Genomic DNA, 20492 nt, shown 5'->3' on the forward strand with positions numbered 1-20492 from the left:
ACTGTTAGTTAGTGAGCCCACCAGACGGGGGCGGGACAGAGTGCTGAGGTGTGGGCAGGGGTTTGAGGGCATGGCCTATCGGGGAGGGGCATATCCTCGAGAGCACTTACGGAGGTGCCGGGCTTCCCTCAAGCTCTCCCCTCACTCCCTTCGCACAGCATCTTTTCACCCGGTGGCGCTCAGAAACCGCAATTTCTCCGGCCCGTGGATGGGGACAGCACAGGGCATTCTGCTTTAGCAGGGTGCTACTAAACGGGCAGGACGCATTTTTCCCCTTTAAAATCGGGCTGGGCGCGGTGCCCTGCTAAAACAGACTAGTGGGAACACTAGTTAGTGATCTTTCTATTGCCACAACGAGGGCTGCCAGAATCTCTAGCTGCGGCAGCTATTAAAGTAGCGGTGCTCCGTAATAGAAGGGTGAAACATTGTAACAATATAAAGGAGCAGCGCTCATATAGCAAAGCTACTTCCGGAGTCTGGAAAGGGGTGTCCGGATCTCCAGAGGAATCCCGTATGGGGCAGGGGTCCGGAGACTGGAAGGGGGTGGGCTGTGCTTGGCCCCCTAGACTGAAGTTTTGGTGTCACCAGTCTACATAAACAGCATTAATAAAATAAAGATTAATTATTCAGATCTAAAAAGATCACTAACTAAAAGATTTAATCATGTTCATTTAATTTTCCACTAAGAAATATATCCTGCTGTCTGTATATAAGCAATGGTACAATGATACATGTTTCATCCCCAGCACTAGCCTTGCTTCGCCTCCTATTCCTTTTCAGCGCCCTTCATTGGGCACAAACTCACTGTATAAAAATAAATTTCCCAAAAAGACTCCACAGACAACCATCATATTCTTTTGGAGTGTAATTGGCATAATCCAGTTTGGCGGCTTGTCCTTCTCTTTCAGCATTGTTGAGCCAATAGCCCTTACTGTTTAAATAGAGAGACCCACCCTCCCCTTGGCCCCACACGCGCCCAGTGCAGTCCAGACGATTTTATCAATGGCAGGGAAATTTGCAACAGATAAAATAAATAGAAAGTTTAATAAGGAATTTATCGGACAACTACATTAGAAGCAAAAAAATATAGTATATATTCCATAAGTCCAACCATGATCCAGATGCTGCATATAATCCTAGTAATATGAAAATGTAAGAATCTATCACTGGGAAAAACTAGTCCACGCCATGGAACTAAGGGAGTAAATCTTCACTTCATGAGGAATGCAACACAAGTGTAAGGCTGGTTCACCGTATCTTCCAAACATATAGAAAGATCCATCATTCTACAGTATATACACTAAGGGTCACGCTGAAATTTTCCTCTAGGGTTGCAGATGTTGTTGAGGAAGCAGCAAAGGCAGAGACCATTTCAGGTCAACTTGAATTCAATAACACATCTATGATTTTCTGCCTGGGAATTCAGCTGGTGGTTACCCGTCAGCCCAGGCCTCCAACATGCCACAATGAAAGGCACAAGCCTCCTTACTCCTGCCAGGGACTTTGGAACGCCTCATAGTTTTGCTTTAGCTCCTTTATTTTCTCATCTAAAAAAAATGAAATAAAAAAAAATAAAATAAAAAGGGTAAATGAATGGATGGTCAGACTAAACCCCATGTACTATTGGCCAGTAAATGACCCATCACCAACTGGGCATAGAGAAGCCAGAAGTGAAAGCACAATAAGGCACATCTGTGCCACAGGAACAACGATCCAACCCATCCCTCTTTCTTACATAGCGCTAGGTAGGACACCGTTTGCACCCAGAGGAGCGTGAATTATTTGGGTCATGGATTTAACAAGGTGCCGAAAACAGTCCTTAGATTCTTTTCAGTGCGGACATGACGGCATCATGCAGTTGCTGAAGATTTGTGAACTGCACATTTACACTGCAAATCTTCTGTCCCACCAAATCCCAAAAGGTACGCTACTGGTGGCCTGGTCACTATGCACATCACTGTTTTACACTGAAATCATTGTTATGTATGCAGGAAATTATATATGCTTTGTGATACAGCGTGTTACCTTGCTGGAAGTAGTCATTAGAGTACGGGTAGTGCTGTGGCCTCAAAATGATGCACATGGTCAGCTACAATACTCAGGTAAACTGCGGCATCTAAAAGATGTGCAATTGGTATTCAGGGGCATATTATGGGCCAAGACCACATCCTCCACGCCACACCACCATCACGAACAGGAAGGATCCAAGTTGTTAACACCAAATTCTGACCCAATCATCTGTACGTTGCAGCAGAAACTGTGATTCATCAGACCAGGTAAAATTTTATCCAATCTTCAACTATCCAGATTTGGGGAGCCTGTGCCCAATGTAACCTCACTTTCCTGTCCTTATCTATTGTAGCACATCCATTTGAAGGTCCCTTGTGTTGCATGTTTAGGTTTACTGTCTCCTTCCTGTCAGCTTGAACCAGTCTGTCCAATTTAACCAGATCCCAGTTAAGCATACAAAAAAAGGAGGGGAGGAGGGAGGGGTGAATGAGGTGAGAGGCACAGACTTTTACACAGTGGGTGCTGCAACAATACAGAGCGGAGGACAGGGGGAGGTGGGGCGGCCACAGGAATTTACACAGGGTGCACTGCAGTGATTCAGAGCTGTATAGCTATTTCAGTGGTGCGCCTAGGAGGTTGTATGAAGACACTAATATGAAGGGAGAATTGGGGAAGGGGCAGGGGAAGGCTATGCCCTGGCACAGCCAGTGAGAGCTGCGAGGGTAGGGAGGGGATTGCACCTTAATTGTGGAGACAAAATTGAAGTCCATTATATAATATTTTATATATAATAATACGTTTCCTGATGAAAGAATGCTATTAAAGTCATGAAACATTGATTTACAACTACAGGGGTCCCTTACCAGTTTTCACGTCAGTCACTACGAGGGCGACCTGTTCGTATTATTGTAGTAAGTCCCTCCACATCCGTGTGAGGTGACCGAGGAAGGCACCGATGCAGTATCCTTTTGGATTTAGGGAGTGCCATATATATATATTATATTATAGTAATTAATAAATATATATATATATATATATATATATATATATATACACACACACACACATACATACAGTGAGGTGCATAAATATTGGGACATTGACAGAATTTTCATATTTTGTCCTCTGTTTCATTTCAAAGCCATTGTGGTGGTGAATAAACAAGATGTGCTTTAACTGCAGACTTTCAGATTTAATTTGAGGGTAATTACATCCAAATTAGGTGAACGGTGTAGGAATTACAACGGTTTCTATATGTGCCTGCCACTTTTTAAGGGGCCAAAAGTAATGGGACTATCAACTCAAAAGCTATTTCATGGACAGGTGTGGGCTATTCCTTCGTTATTTCATTATCAATTAAGCAGGTAAAAGGTCTGGAGTTGATTCGAGGTGTGACATTTGCATTTGGAATCAGTTGCTGTCGACTCTCAATATGAGATCCAAAGAGCTGTCACTATCAGTGAAGCAAGCCATCATTAGGCTGAAAAATCAAAACAAACCCATCAGAGAGATAGCAAAAACATTAGGTGTGGCCAAATCAACTGTTTGGAACATTCTTAAAAAGAAAGAACACACCGGAGAGCTCAGCAACACCAAAAGACCCGGAAGACCACGGAAAACAACTGTGGTGGATGACAGAAGAATTATTTCCCTGGTGAAGAAAAACCCCTCCACAACAGTTGGCCAAATCAAGAACACTCTCCAGGAGGTAGGTGTATGTGTCAAAGTCAACAATCAAGAGAAGACTTCACAAGAGTGAATATAGAGGGTTCACCACAAGATGTAAACCATTGGTGAGCCACAAAAACAGGAAGACCAGATTAGAGTTTGCCAAACAACATCTAAAAAAGCCATTACAGTTCTGGAACAACATCCTATGGACAGATGAGACAAAGATCAACTTGTACCAGAGTGATGGGAAGAGAAGAGTATGGAAAAGGAGAGGAACTGCTCATGTTCCAAAACATACCACCTCATCAGTGAAGCATGGTGGTGGTAGTGTCATGGCGTGGGCATGTATGGCTGCCAATGGAACTGGTTCCCTTGTATTTATTGATGACGTGACTGCTGACAAAAGTAGCAGAATGAATTCTGAAGTGTTTCGGGCAATATTCTATTCTCATATTCAGTCAAATGCTTCAGAACTCATTGGACGGCGCTTCACAGTGCAGATGGACAATGACCCGAAGCATACTACAAAAGCAACCAAAGAGTTTTTAAGGCTAAAAAGTGGAATATTATTCAATGGCCAAGTCAATCCCCTGACCTGAATCCGATTGAGCATGCATTTCACTTGATGAAGACAAAACTGAAGGGAAAATGCCCCAAGAACAAGCAGGAACTGAATACATTTGCAGTAGAGGCCTGGCAGAGCATCACCAGGGATGAAACCCAGCGTCTGGTGATGTCTATGCGTTCCAGACTTCAGGCTGTAATTGCCTGCAAAGGATTTGCAACAAAGTATTGAAAAGTGAAAGTTAGATTTAGGATTTTTTAGTTTGTCCCATTACTTTTGGCCCCTTAAAAAGTGGGAAGCACATATAGAAACCGTTGTAATTCCTACACCGTTCACCTGATTTGGATGTAATTACCCTCAAATTAAATCTGAAAGTCTGCAGTTAAAGCACATCTTGGTTTGTTTCATCTCAAAGCCATTGTGGTGGTGAATAGAGGCCAAAATATGAAAATTCTGTCAATGTCCCTTTATGCACCTGACATACATTATATATATATATATATATATATATATATATATATATATACACCCACACATTTATTTATTATCTTAAGATCCATATATAGTCAAGTAGTCTACAGTATGACCATTGACTATTATCCTTTTGGACTGCCAGAATCAATCAAATCAAATAGAATTGTTCTGTATACTGCCTGAACTGAACAATTCCGGTTTCTGTTAACCAAATTCAGTGAAAAAAATTGAAGTTATGTATTAATTGTAGTGTTAGAGAGCAAGACATGGGTGTATCGATTTTCACATTTTAAGCTACGAAAGCTACGAAAAAATAAATAAAAATAAATGATTAGCAGGCTTGCGTTGGGAATCTGAATATGTCCGCAGACTGCCAGCATAGTAGCTTTTGGATGGGATTGCTCACAGGTTCTCAAAGTCGGTCCTCAGGACCCCAAATAGTGCATGTTTGCCAGGTCTCCTCAAAGAATTGCAAGTGAAGTAATTAGCTCCATCTGCGGATATTTTAAAATGTATCAGTGAGTAATGAATACACCTGTGCACCTGCTATGTGACCTGGAAAACGTGAACTGTGTGGGGTCCTGAGGACCGAGTTTGAGAAACACTGGGATAGCTGAAGAGACTTTTTAATTCTTTGTTCAATGTATGTATGTGACTCCACTTTACAGAGTTAAAGACAAAGCTTGTCGTATGGGCTAATTTTCCAGATGTGTTATAGAACTTAGGGCCTAATACATTAAGAATCACTATTGCGATCGCAGCTCCGTAATCGCACGCAGATCTTCTACGAAAATATACCGATTGCTATCGCAATGCAGTCGCACTACTAGCATAGAGACATCCACTACAGCTATCTCACATCTGTAATACCTTGCAAACCTCCATAAATATCGGTAACATCGAGTACCATCGGCCCTCACGCAGAATTACAGCAGCCCTGACCTTACTTAGAAATTTCTAACTTCGTTGCACGCAGTAAGTAGTCATGCTGCGTATGCCGTCGCAAAGGCTAATTTATGCACGCCCATGTAACTGCATTCAGACGGTCAGGCACGCCTGTGTGTCTCCAACCACTCCCCCCGTCTCCACCCCCCAAAACACTCACTGACTGTCAGTCTGCGTGGTCTCCACGTAAGCACAGTGGTGCCTTCGCGCACTGCGATGCATCCGCAGTATGCAACAATCGCCCAACTGCGTACGCTTTAGCAATGGCGATCCTTAATGAATCAGGCCCTTAGACTGCAGACATTTGTAAGGAACAGCCCTTGCTCTGCCAAACCAGCAATATACATTTCTATGCCAGTGCTTCCTGAATACTTCAGATATTCTCTGATTTTCATTGGATTCACAAATCTTCTAAATAATACATGGGGTATGTACAAACCTAATGAGCAAAGGGTTAGTTACTTACACAGTGTGGCCGTGCTGACCCCTCCCCAGGACTCTTTACATTGCTGTCTTTTCCTCACCACCTCTACTATGGTATTGGAGGTTTCTGTGAACTGTGCAATAGCTTCCAGTTTCTAAGAAGGAACAAGGGGAATACAGAGGGGAGGGGTATAAGTACAAGTCCATTACAAACATTTTCATTGAATACTAAATAAAGACATTATACAGGTATGTACCTTGATGCAGTTACCCAGCAACTTGTGGACGGTTTTGAAGAGAGGTCCTGAAGAACTTATTTGAGGTGCTAGGTGACCGCAGTGTTCATGAAAGTCATTCTCATACACCTCAGTGAAAGCCGTTATGAGCTGGTGGAAGTCAGTCAGCGCCAATCTTAGGGTCTGTATAACCATATCCCCGCCAGGAACAGTACTACAGAGGAAAGTGCACTGCAGAAAAATGACAGACAGTGTTATATGCCGGAACCTAATCGGATAAAATATTTAAATACAATTATCTATAAAAGGGCACTAAAAGAGGCAATACACCTCAGGTCATCATAAGAAAAAATGGTCTACCTCTAGGAGCCACTTCTGACCTCTCTTTATAACAATACAGGTCGAGTCTCCCATATACAAAATGCTTGGGACCAGGGGTATTTTGGATAACGGAATATTCCGTATTTTGGAATAATTGTATATCATAATGAAATATCTTGGGAATGGGACGAAAATATACACACAAAATGCATTTATGTGTTATATACACCTTATACACACAGCCTGCTAGTAATTTTCTACAATATTTTCAATAATTTTGTGGCTCAAACAAAGTTTGTGTACAGGGGCGGATTGGGCCGCCGGGAAAGCGGGAGATTTCCCGCTTGGCCGGTCCCCTCTCCCCTCCGCTGGGCCGCTTAACACGGACAGGCGACTGTGTGAGGGCTGCTGCCGCGATTGGAGCTGAGCTCCAATCGGGCAGCGGTAATTAGCTTCTGTGCGCATGCGCAGAAGCTCATCCAGGAGAATATAAAAAGGCCACGGGAGCTCCTCCCATCGGCCATTGCGGAGCTCGTGAGTGACAGGCAGCTCACGGCTCCGCCTCCAGTGGTCACAAGTGTAGGAGCCGGGAAGAGCAGATGCAGCCTGTACGACTCGAGTGGCCGTGGCTGGCTCAGATACTTTGCCACAACAAAGTATGTATAGCTGATTGCTCTTTATGAATTGGGCCACCTTACAGTTACATCATGTCATGGCTGTCACTGTCATGCACATTTTAGCTTACAATATAAGATTATCCTATATTGTAAGCTAAAATGTGCATGACAGTGACAGCCATGACATGCTGATGATTCATATAAAATATATGGCACAAATATATATATATATATATATATATATATATATACACTGTATATTTTATATATATATAAAAATTATATGTGTGTGTGTGTTTATATATATATATATATATCTATCTCTCATACAATGATTGGAGTCACTCAGGCCCCACTTCGGCAGGTAGCTATATATATATATATATATATATATATATATATATATATATATATATAATATACACACACACAAACACACATGCACGCCTTCCATGGGTCGGTAACCCAATAACATTTTGCAAACTGGCAGCACTGAGAGACTTGTATAAAGATTAAAATACTGCTTTTATTGTCCTACGTTTCAGGGGTCAGCCCGTCGCCGTTTTATACAAGTCTCTCAGTGCCGTCAGTTTGCTACATATAATATACACACGTGTGTGTGTTATATATATATATATATATATATATATATGTGTGTGTATATCACAAGTATATATATGTGTGTGTGTGTATATATATATATATATATATATATATGAATATGTGTGTGCATATACATGTGTGTATCTCTCTCAATATATATATATATATATATATATATATATAATGTGTGTGTATATGTATATATGTGTAATTATTTGAAAATGTCCTGTGTGTGCCATTTTGTTCTTTGAAGCATTACTTGAACTTTATTCGGGCACCGGAACTTGTTGTTTTCTGATATTAAGAGTGTCGGACCTCTCTTTGGATTTTATATATATATATATATTAGGGATGTGCAGGCTCGGATAGGTTCGAGTTTGCACGTGGAGTTCGGATTTTTCCCTCCAAAAAAACGGAACTCACAACGAGGCAAAACGTCATCTTACATGGACGAACATCATCATTCCTGGTCTTTTGTCCAGGAATGATGATGTTCGTCCATGTAAGATGACGTTTTGCCTCGTTCTGAGTTCCGTTTTTTTGGAGGGAAAAATCCGAACTCCACGTGCAAACTCGAACCTATCCGAGCCTGCACATCCCTAATATATATATATATATATCTATCTATCTTAAGGAGGTTCAGCACTCAGGATCATAGATGGTATATATTCCACCTTCTGTATTATTCTATGATCCTGAGTGCCGCACCTTCTTAAGATATTATTTGTTGTCCATCTGTTCGGGCGATGATTGATGTTAAAAACGACCAGCGGGCGCGCGCATCGCTGGTCGTTTTTAACCTTTTACTGCCCGATTTGCGGCCGACTACCAAGCGATGGAGCGATATCGACCGTCGTTATCGCTCGATCGCTTGGTTTAATCGCCTAGTGGATGGGCAGCATAGCTGTGTTACAGGGAGTGCCAGACCCTGCTTCTATGTTATATGTATAAGTTGCTGTAGATCAAAATAGCTACAGGTAAAGTTTATTGTGTACAGTTTACTCCACTGAAACCCATAAATACAGTATACCATATTGCAGTTTCAATTTTGAAAAAAACTCTTGCTTCTCAACAGGCCCCGCCCCCTCAACAGACCACACCCCATTAGGGCTGCTTCCAGAAATTTCCCGGGCTGATTTTCCATCCCAATCTGCCCCTGCAAACATACATGAAATTAATTTGTGGTTCATATACACCTTATACACACAGCCTGAAGGTAATTTTATACAATATTTTTAATAACTTGTGCCTTAGACAAACTTTGTGTACATTGAACCATCAAAACTCAAAGGTTTCATTATCTCAGTCATGCCAAAATTATTCCGTATTTCGGAATATTCCGTATTTCAGAATATTTGGATATGGGAGACTCAACCTGTACTAGCTGCTGTGTTTTCTTTTTACTGACATAAAACTAGGTTTAAATAAAGGAGAGTGATTAATGAAGGAACATAACTAAAATAAAATGGAAACTTTTTGGGACCTGACCTGTGATAAGTATGTTATATTTTATAGCCCAATGACAGAAGGACAAGGAAGAGGGATGCAAGGCAAGCAGGGCAAGCAAGAGGGATGCAAGGCAAGCAGGGCAAGCAAGAGGGATGCAAGGCAAGCAGGGCAAGCAAGAGGGATGCAAGGCAAGCAGGGCAAGCAAGAGGGATGCAAGGCAAGCAGGGCAAGCAAGAGGGATGCAAGGCAAGCAGGGCAAGCAAGAGGGATGCAAGGCAAGCAGGGCAAGCAAGAGGGATGCAAGGCAAGCAGGGCAAGCAAGAGGGATGCAAGGCAAGCAGGGCAAGGAAGAGGGATGCAAGGCAAGCAGGGCAAGGAAGAGGGATGCAAGGCAAGCAGGGCAAGGAAGAGGGATGCAAGGCAAGCAGGGCAAGGAAGAGGGATGCAAGGCAAGCAGGGCAAGGAAGAGGGATGCAAGGCAAGCAGGGCAAGGAAGAGGGATGCAAGGCAAGCAGGGCAAGGAAGAGGGATGCAAGGCAAGCAGGGCAAGGAAGAGGGATGCAAGGCAAGCAGGGCAAGGAAGAGGGATGCAAGGCAAGCAGGGCAAGGAAGAGGGATGCAAGGCAAGCAGGGCAAGGAAGAGGGATGCAAGGCAAGCAGGGCAAGGAAGAGGGATGCAAGGCAAGCAGGGCAAGGAAGAGGGATGCAAGGCAAGCAGGGCAAGGAAGAGGGATGCAAGGCAAGCAGGGCAAGGAAGAGGGATGCAAGGCAAGCAGGGCAAGGAAGAGGGATGCAAGGCAAGCAGGGCAAGGAAGAGGGATGCAAGGCAAGCAGGGCAAGGAAGAGGGATGCAAGGCAAGCAGGGCAAGGAAGAGAGATGCAAGGCAAGCAGGGCAAGGAAGAGGGATGCAAGGCAAGCAGGGCAAGGAAGAGGGATGCAAGGCAAGCAGGGCAAGGAAGAGGGATGCAAGGCAAGCAGGGCAAGGAAGAGGGATGCAAGGCAAGCAGGGCAAGGAAGAGGGATGCAAGGCAAGCAGGGCAAGGAAGAGGGATGCAAGGCAAGCAGGGCAAGGAAGAGGGATGCAAGACAAGCAGGGCAAGGAAGAGGGATGCAAGGCAAGCAGGGCAAGGAAGAGGGATGCAAGGCAAGCAGGGCAAGGAAGAGGGATGCAAGGCAAGGAAGAGGGATGCAAGGCAAGCAGGGCAAGGAAGAGGGATGCAAGGCAAGGAAGAGGGATGCAAGGCAAGCAGGGCAAGGAAGAGGGATGCAAGGCAAGCAGGGCAAGGAAGAGGGATGCAAGGCAAGCAGGGCAAGGAAGAGGGATGCAAGGCAAGCAGGGCAAGGAAGAGGGATGCAAGGCAAGCAGGGCAAGGAAGAGGGATGCAAGGCAAGCAGGGCAAGGAAGAGGGATGCAAGGCAAGCAGGGCAAGGAAGAGGGATGCAAGGCAAGCAGGGCAAGGAAGAGGGATGCAAGGCAAGCAGGGCAAGGAAGAGGGATGCAAGGCAAGCAGGGCAAGGAAGAGGGATGCAAGGCAAGCAGGGCAAGGAAGAGGGATGCAAGGCAAGCAGGGCAAGGAAGAGGGATGCAAGGCAAGCAGGGCAAGGAAGAGGGATGCAAGGCAAGCAGGGCAAGGAAGAGGGATGCAAGGCAAGCAGGGCAAGGAAGAGAGATGCAAGACAAGCAGGGCAAGGAAGAGAGATGCAAGACAAGCAGGGCAAGGAAGAGGGATGCAAGACAAGCAGGGCAAGGAAGAGGGATGCAAGACAAGCAGGGCAAGGAAGAGGGATGCAAGGCAAGCAGGGCAAGGAAGAGGGATGCAAGGCAAGCAGGGCAAGGAAGAGGGATGCAAGGGAAGCAGGGCAAGGAAGAGGGATGCAAGACAAGCAGGGCAAGGAAGAGGGATGCAAGACAAGCAGGGCAAGGAAGAGGGATGCAAGACAAGCAGGGCAAGGAAGAGGGATGCAAGGAGGCAAGCAGGGCAAGGAAGAGGGATGCAAGGCAAGCAGGGCAAGGAAGAGGGATGCAAGGCAAGCAGGGCAAGGAAGAGGGATGCAAGGCAAGCAGGGCAAGCAAGAGGGATGCAAGGCAAGCAGGGCAAGCAAGAGGGATGCAAGGCAAGCAGGGCAAGCAAGAGGGATGCAAGGCAAGCAGGGCAAGCAAGAGGGATGCAAGGCAAGCAGGGCAAGCAAGAGGGATGCAAGGCAAGCAGGGCAAGCAAGAGGGATGCAAGGCAAGCAGGGCAAGCAAGAGGGATGCAAGGCAAGCAGGGCAAGCAAGAGGGATGCAAGGCAAGCAGGGCAAGGAAGAGGGATGCAAGGCAAGCAGGGCAAGGAAGAGGGATGCAAGGCAAGCAGGGCAAGGAAGAGGGATGCAAGGCAAGCAGGGCAAGGAAGAGGGATGCAAGGCAAGCAGGGCAAGGAAGAGGGATGCAAGGCAAGCAGGGCAAGGAAGAGGGATGCAAGGCAAGCAGGGCAAGGAAGAGGGATGCAAGGCAAGCAGGGCAAGGAAGAGGGATGCAAGGCAAGCAGGGCAAGGAAGAGGGATGCAAGGCAAGCAGGGCAAGGAAGAGGGATGCAAGGCAAGCAGGGCAAGGAAGAGGGATGCAAGGCAAGCAGGGCAAGGAAGAGGGATGCAAGGCAAGCAGGGCAAGGAAGAGGGATGCAAGGCAAGCAGGGCAAGGAAGAGGGATGCAAGGCAAGCAGGGCAAGGAAGAGGGATGCAAGGCAAGCAGGGCAAGGAAGAGGGATGCAAGGCAAGCAGGGCAAGGAAGAGGGATGCAAGGCAAGCAGGGCAAGGAAGAGGGATGCAAGGCAAGCAGGGCAAGGAAGAGGGATGCAAGGCAAGCAGGGCAAGGAAGAGAGATGCAAGGCAAGCAGGGCAAGGAAGAGGGATGCAAGGCAAGCAGGGCAAGGAAGAGGGATGCAAGGCAAGCAGGGCAAGGAAGAGGGATGCAAGGCAAGCAGGGCAAGGAAGAGGGATGCAAGGCAAGCAGGGCAAGGAAGAGGGATGCAAGGCAAGCAGGGCAAGGAAGAGGGATGCAAGGCAAGCAGGGCAAGGAAGAGGGATGCAAGGCAAGCAGGGCAAGGAAGAGGGATGCAAGGCAAGCAGGGCAAGGAAGAGGGATGCAAGGCAAGCAGGGCAAGGAAGAGGGATGCAAGGCAAGCAGGGCAAGGAAGAGGGATGCAAGGCAAGCAGGGCAAGGAAGAGGGATGCAAGGGAAGCAGAGCAAGGAAGAGGGATGCAAGGGAAGCAGGGCAAGGAAGAGGGATGCAAGGGAAGCAGGACAAAGGTAAGAAATACAAAGGAAGCAGGATAAGAACACGCCCACCTCTTCTTTAAGTTCTTGAAGTTCCAAAGAGATTTTCTGCAATTCTTCTAAATAGTCAGTGATTACATTGTCCTTGTCAGATGGAACTTTCCTGAGAAACCATAAAGACATTACAATTAAAAAAAAACACACACACACACACACACACACACACACAAAAGAAAAAAAAGAAAAAAACACACACAAAGAAAAAATCTCAGCAAAAAATAATCAGACAGGACATGGGGAAGAGTGTGTTATAAGTATTGCACTATTGCATGGTATTATTGTGGCAGTGAAACAGATTAATGCACTCATTACTGATTAATAAAAGAAAGCAAAATGTAAAAGGACTTGTTAATATAACACTAAAATGCAGATTGTTAGAGGCCATTTATATATTTAAAAAAATAAAAAAGGGGCAGCTTGTTATACAGCATTTATTTTCTGTTTGTTGCCAATTGCATGCAAGACCCCACTTTGCCATTAGCACCTATATCCAACTTCTCGCATATTAATTTAATTAAAATATTTTGACACATTAATCCTGAATGAATTACGTGTAATTGTATAATAAACCATTTCCTGCACGTAAGACAGTTCAGCCCACAGCTACACAGAAACCATTGGAGTCATCTACACAGCGCCCCTGTGACAATCTTTACCTCACGTTATAATAGGTGGCATATGTACGCTCTCCTAAATGAGAGTTGTTTAACTCCAGACGCCGGCTAGTTCTTAGCAGGAGTAATCTTCGGGAGGGGGCGGAGCTTCCTGACGGCGGCCATGGTCTCTCCCAGAGAGCTATGCATCTCCTCCTCCTTCTCTACCTTAGCGGGTCTGGCGCGCTCTGCTCACAAGGAGCGGCACCATTTTAAGCTATTAGACAGTGCTTCCAGTGCTCCTCGTCATGGTGAGGCTTCAGCACAGAGCAAGAGTGACTGACAGCTCCAGTCTGCAAGGGGTCTGTGAGTCCTACAGTGGGGTAGCATTTATATGTAGCCCTACATATTCTACATTCAGTAGCATTATTATTGAAATTGTGCTCCTCCCCATCCTGCTCTGTCTGCCTTAGTTTACTTGTCTGTTCAGATTATCTACAACTGTGTGTGGATAATTGTCTGAGTGGGTTAGGATGTCTCCCAAAGCAACAGAGAAGACTGCTACACAGAAACTGTTTGCCTGCACTATATACACAAATAAATTTGCCCATGCTCGCTCTGAAGGGTCATCCCTGTGCGAGGTTTGTGAAGCGGAGAGTGCTAACACAGGGCAAACTGTCACACCCTCCTTAATAAATAGTTTGGCAGGGGTCATGGCAGTCCTTTCTTCAGAATTAGCCGATTCCCGTAGGGAACGGGAGGCTGCCATAGATCGACCTAGCACTTCTCACCCTTCTTTTCTAGCAGCAGAACCAGCGTGGGTGGGCTCAGGATCTAGCCCACTCAATGAATAGCCTTGCCCAGATTATGTGTTCTGCGTCTAAGGGCCTCATTCAGACCTGCTCGCTAGTGCTGAGCGCTCGCAAGCGGGTCGATGTTGAGGCCCTGCGCACGTGCAGCGGCCGCACTTCACGCGCGCAAGCCCCGGAGCGAGAGAGAAACTCACTAGAAAAGGGGCGGCCGTCGATGGCGATCGACAGCTCGCACCATTTTGTAGGCGGGGTGGGGGGGTGGCTGGCACTCCAGAAGGAACTCCTGCCGTTTGGGGGCGGCCCCATTGACATCACTCGTGATGTCAGTGGTGAGCTTCCAGCTCTATTAGAGCCGAAAGCTCACTGGGGCTTGCGGCAGACGAGACCCTACCACAAGGGTCTCGTCGCAAGCCCCGATGGTCGCGATGGTCTTGACCATCAACCTGGCCGCTCGCTAAAGTTGTGGGTGGTCACCCACAGCTTATCGAGCGGCCAGGAGGCCGGAGCTTTACAGAGAAGCGGCCGCCCTCATTCAGAGCGAGTGGCTCTGAATGAGGACCTAAAACTCTTGAGGCCGTGGTAAGTCGGCCGTCTAGGAAGAGGGCACTTCTGGCGGTTCTCCAGTCAGATCAGGATTCAGAAGAGGATCACTCGTCTCAGGAGGAGGAAGGGGAGATGTTGAGGAATCCAATGTAGAGGCTTTCTCTGAGGACCCTGATGAAACGCAGGGTATTGAAGCACTCATCCTGGCGGTGAGGGAAGTGCTTAATGTTTCTGACCCTGAGGCTCCAGAATCGTTAGAGGACTTCTTGTTTGCTAAGAAACAGAAGTCTTCTGTTATCTTTCCTGTTTCTCGCAAGTTAGACGAACAGATGTCGGCAGCCTGGCAGAATCCAGATCGTAAATTCCTGATTCCTAGGCGTTTTTTCTCCCTTTATCCGTTTCCAGCAGAAAATAGAAATCGATGGGAGACTCCGCCACCTGTGGATTCTTCGGTTTGTCGTCTGTTGAAGTAAACCACGCTCCCCATTCCAGGAGCCAATACGTTGAAGGACAGCTCAGAGCGAAAATTTTAAACTACGCTGAAATCCATTTATACTGCGGCAGGCACACTTCTCAGACTGGCCTTAGTCAGCTCTTGGGTCATCAAGACAGTGGAGAAGTGGGGGGAACAATTGGCGGAGGATTTAAAGTCAAACACGCCACGGGCGGATTTTATTACCTTGGCAGAGCATTTTCAGGAATCCGCAGTATAGTTGGGAGACGCATCCAGAGATATCGGTCAGGTAGGCACTAGGATCTCTGCTTCCGCTGTCGCTGCTCACCGGGCACTTTGGCTTCGTGCTTGGCAAGAGGACGCTGAGTAAATGGGCGGTTGAAGCTCTTCCTTTCACAGGTGATATATTATTTGGTCCAGAGTTGGACAAGTGGATTTCTCTGGCCACCGGGGGTAAGAGCACTTTTCTACCTTCTGCAGCTCCTCCTCCACGTCGCTTGTTCAAAGGACCTTCTTTTCGCTCCTTTCGAGCTCCAGCGAGATTTCAAGGTCAGCCTTGAGGTTCATCATCAGCAGGTCGAGGAAGTCGCGCAAGAGAATGTCAGACTGCCAGTGCCCGCCGTCCGGATCCCAAGCCAGCAGAAAAACCCTTGGCATGACGGGCTTTCATCCCACCTCGGAGGTCCCAAGGTGGGTGCTCGTCTCCGGCGCTTCACGGAGGCTTGGTGGCAGACTTGTCCCGACGCTTGGGTTCGAAATTTGGTATCTCATGGATACAAGATAGAGTTTGCCTTCACTCCTCCAGTGCGATTTTTCACAACAGGGTTCCAGTCGATCCTTTGAAACAACTAATTTTGCGTCAGGCGATCGACAAGCTTCTGCCGACCATGGTTCTGGTCCCCGGTTCCAACTGCTCAAAGAAACCAGGGATTTTATTCCAATTTTTTTTGTGGTCACAAAGCCGGATGGGTCCTTCAGACCCATTTTACATCTCAAGTCTTTGAACCAGTACCTCTCCTTTCACAGGTTCAAGATGGAGTCTCTTCATCCTGTGATTGCTGGACTAGAAGGGAGTTTTGGGTGTCATTAGACATCAAAGATGCCTATCTACAGATTCAGATTTGGGAGCCTCACCAGGCTTTCCATTTTATAGATCCATCCGGAGGTTCCTCCTATCCCACTCCTTTCCATTTTCCTCTACTACTGGTGGTCCATTTATGTTCTAGTGATATATTGGATTATTGCTTTTTCATATTGTGATCATATGTCCCCATGTGATCCTTATCATCCTCCAACACTGGTGTTCCACTTATTATCTAGTGATATATATTGGATTATATCCTAGGTACTGTCTTTTTCATACTGTGATTATATGTCCTTATGTAATTTTCTAATATGACCTCACTATTATCTATGGATAAAATATCATAGTCCTACTGACACTCTTAGATTTTAACTAGATGTTTTTATGATAACATACACTCTATACTACGATTATATGCTCTACAACTATTCATAAAAATAACTCTATATGTTATAATATATGTTTATAATAGAATTAAATTTCTAATCAATTGCTTTATTTACAACATGAAAAACTGTCTCTTTATAAACTGACCACTAATATTGTTGATGCAAGTTCTTTATTGATATTTAAATAGTTGCAGTTGTCCCACGTGAATATTAATATAAATCATTACACCATCACACCATCTCCCAGACACTGCCGAAACATCGCAAGACGTGGTCGCACGTCAGTAGCCCTGATTCACCTTATGTAATGGGCTTCACGCTCTGCGCAGTTCCGTCCACGTGATGTTTGTTTACATCACGTGGGCGGAACCCGTACGGGCGTCATGTTTCCATTCCATTGACAGGACTAATTGCTTTCCAGCAACAGCTGGTAAGTTCTATTAAAGAATTTATGGATAGCTTTGCTATTAGGCATCTATTTAATATGAATTTAGTGATTAGGTTTGCCTCCTATTATTGTGATTATTGTTACTATTTATTGATATTGATTGTTTGTAATATATATATGTTATTTTGATTAATTTTACAATAAATGTTGTTGATGCAGACCAGCTGCAAATTAGCAGACATCTTGGATGGCTAGGATAAAAAGGGTGCTATGTCAGAGTAACATCACCTTTGATAAAGCTGCGGTGTCACACAGCGAAACGCGTCAGTAACTGGCTCTTATGTGACCACCGTTGACTGCTAGGAGCATACCCATTTTCCCATATATTGGTGAGACTCTCAATTGCTGGAAATTGCTATTTGGACCAGGAACCGTGCCTAAAGAAGGGACTACCTCCTATGCGATAGCTCTGCAAGCATTGCTAATAGAGGACCTGCCAAACCATATGGACACTGGAACTGGTAACTATAGACCAAACGGTAGTGCACATCCCCTCTCACCATATAAGAAATTTGGGATTTGGAGTCTCCATGAGATAACTGTTTCATCCATTTACAACTGCGACTATTAACTTGAGACATTTTATCATTTCATACATCACGAATGCAGCATATATAGTGGATCACCTTGAGATTCTATTGTGTTTTTAGGGTGCATCTTGAGATCATTGAGATCTGTGCAATTATTTGTATACATATTTAAATTTTTATATGATTAAATTACATGTATTTTATTAATGCTGATTGTATTTATATTTGAGCGCTGGTTTATTTAATCATTTGTTCTATATCTTGTGAAGGGACTGACTATCCCTTATTACCTAGCTGCTCCATTTGATATCGGCATTAAACACCCATAACAGCGCTCCATTTGATAACCCAGTTATCATCTATCGTGTTCTTTTTTTTGCCTAAGTTGGTCTCGGCTTTTCACCTAAATCAGCTGATAGTGGTCCCGGCCTTGTTAGACTCTTCCAGGGGTTCTCACTCCCTTGATGTAGCGCGGGCGCTTCGAATTTATGTGGCCCGTTCTGAAAGACTACGCAAATCGAAGGCTCTGCTCGTCCTTTATGACGTAAATCGGCGTGGCTGGCCTGGATCATAACAGACCTTAGCCCGGTGGATTCGTCTGACTATTCGTCAGGCATACACCAAACGTTTTGAGAATGACACAAGTATTTGTTTTCACAAAGTTTGTGGCTTCAGTGTTTGTCAGATGTTACTATGGTATACTGAAGTAAATTTACAAGCATTTCATAAGTGTCAAAGACTTTTATTGACAATTACATTAAGTTTATGCAAAGAGTCAATATTTGCAGTGTTGGCCCTTCTTTTTCAAGATCTCTGCAATACGCCCTGGCATGCGGTCAAATTCTGGACCACATACTGACTGATGGCCGCCCATTCTTGCCCAATCAATGCTTGGAGTTTGTCAGAATTTGTGGGATTTTGTTTGTCCACCCACTTCTTGAGAATTGACCACAAGTTCTCAATGGGATTAAGGTCTTCCTGGCCATGGACTCAAAATTTCGAAGTTTTGTTCCCCGAGCCACTTAGTTATCACATTTGCCTTATGGCAAGGTGCTCCATCATGCTGGAAAAGGAATTGTTCGTCACCAAACTGTTCTTGGATGGTTGGGAGAAGTTGCTCTTATAGGATGTTTTGGTAACATTCTTTATTCATGGCTGTGTTCTTAGGCAAAATTGTGAGTGAGCCCACTCCCTTGGCTGAGAAGCAACCCCACACATGAATGGTCTCAGGATGCTTTCCTGTTGGCATGACACAGGACGAAGCTTTTTGGAGGATGGCCTGGTGTCAAGAAGGGCAGCAAAGAAGCCACTTCTCCCTAGGAAAAACATCAGGGACAAGACTGATATTCTGCAAAAGGTACAGGGATTGGACTGCTGAGGACTGGGACTGCTTCTTAAAGTGCCAGGCTCTACTCAACCCTCCGTCTATATCCCACTGTCAGACGCTCCAGTGTCCCCAGTGGAAATCAGAGAAATGGATTTAACGGTAAGTACCAAAATCCTGTTTTATGGCTGAATGAGCCTGTTTAGCGTATACAGCAGAGGGCACTGAAAGAACTACATTCGCACAGAAGTGTCAGCTACATCTAGTGAGCCAATATAACCACTACAAGAAAGGAAACAACGTTAGAATAGACTGAAACTAGCAATGCTCCCTGTTCTAGCACTGACAAAACAGTGTGAAAGGCTTCTGGGTACTGGGTACTTACTACAGTACTCATCTCTTTAAAACGGTAGCTGTGAGGGCCCATCTGTTTTAGATCTGCTGAGAAACTAGTGCTACTTACAGAAATATTTGTAAATTAATGTATTTCAGTCTTATTTATTGAGCCTAGGTGCATTATGCCAAAACCATTGCATTGCCTGATCAGCCCCACAACAAAATGGGTTGTCTAAATGGACAAAGTTTTCTATACGGCTGTCATGTTTTCAATGGTTTTGGTCACTGGATTTAAAGGGACACATATTCAAAGCAAAACATGCCTGGTTTTCTATTAAATATAGTTGCCCTATAAAACTCAGCAGAGTAAATGTAGCCCTGAGTCTCAAATTCATTGCTCCCCAGAGAGCTTCCAGGTTTTCAAACAGAATTGAGACACGTAAGCAGAAATTTATAAGTAGATAGGTTAGCAAATACCTTTAAAACATGTACATTTTTCTACCAGGCAGCATAAATGTTCATCTGTAAGCAGTGGCGTAACTAGGGCAGGGCGAGCGGGGTACATGCCCTGGCCACGGTACCGGCCCGCCCTAGTTAGCCAGTGTAGCGCCGACCGCAGTGTGTGCGGTCAGCGCTACACATTTACACAGGACCGGTGCTAGGCTTCCAGCGCCGGTTCTGTGCTGCACAGCTGAGCCCCTTCACTCCCCCTAAGCACTTGCCCAATAGCGCCAGGACGAGGGTGGCAGGCGGGCGGGCTCAGGCTGTGCTAACACACACATCGCCGCCAGCACGGCAGCGATGTGTGTGTTATTCAGCAGCCAATGAGAGTCTATCTGACTCTCATTGGCTGCTGCTGCACACACATCCTCCGCCAGCACTGGCGGAGATGTGTGTGAACCAGCAGCCAATGAGAGTCAGATAGACTCTCATTGACTGCTGCGCGCCCACTGCAAGAGCCGGACTTCCGTCCGGCTCCTGCAGTGGGTAATGGGAGAGACGTCATGAGGTCATGATGTCGCTCCCATAATGCATAGCGTGCCAGCCCGGGAGGACTGACGTGCATCGGCGGGAGTGGTGGCCTGAGCAGGAGCGTGGATTCAGGTAAGTGTATTTTTTTTTTATTTTTTTTTTTGTAACTTGTGTGTCTGCACTGGGGGGGAGGCTACTACTACTGCGGACACTATCACTTGGAGGGGCTGCTACTACTGGGGACACTATCACTTGGGGGGGCTACTACTACTGGGGACACTTACTGGGGGGGCTACTACTACTGGGGACACTATCACTTGGGGGGGGCTACTACTACTGGGGACACTCACTTGGGGGAGGGGGCTACTACTACTG

The 20492-nt window shown here is 45.7% G+C and overlaps 1 protein-coding gene across 2 annotated transcripts in view; it reads right to left on the reverse strand.

The window, feature by feature from the left end:
* Nucleotides 1-1025: 1025 nt before the first annotated feature.
* HAUS7 (HAUS augmin like complex subunit 7) overlaps nucleotides 1026-20492 on the reverse strand; it is a 46147-nt gene continuing 26680 nt past the window's right edge. For both annotated transcript variants that reach the window (XM_088462912.1, XM_088462913.1), the window contains exons 7-10: nucleotides 12645-12735; nucleotides 6346-6555; nucleotides 6132-6243; nucleotides 1026-1547 (exon numbers count right to left, since the gene is read on the reverse strand). In XM_088462912.1, the coding sequence (XP_088319038.1) occupies nucleotides 1486-1547; nucleotides 6132-6243; nucleotides 6346-6555; nucleotides 12645-12735 (475 nt within the window). In that variant the 3' untranslated portion in view covers nucleotides 1026-1485. The remainder of the gene's footprint in view (nucleotides 1548-6131; nucleotides 6244-6345; nucleotides 6556-12644; nucleotides 12736-20492) is intronic.

The sequence above is a fragment of the Taudactylus pleione genome, unplaced genomic scaffold (genome assembly GCF_031769625.1).
Source record: "Taudactylus pleione unplaced genomic scaffold, aTauple2 ptg001288l, whole genome shotgun sequence".
In the NCBI taxonomy this organism is placed as follows: Eukaryota; Metazoa; Chordata; class Amphibia; order Anura; family Myobatrachidae; genus Taudactylus; species Taudactylus pleione.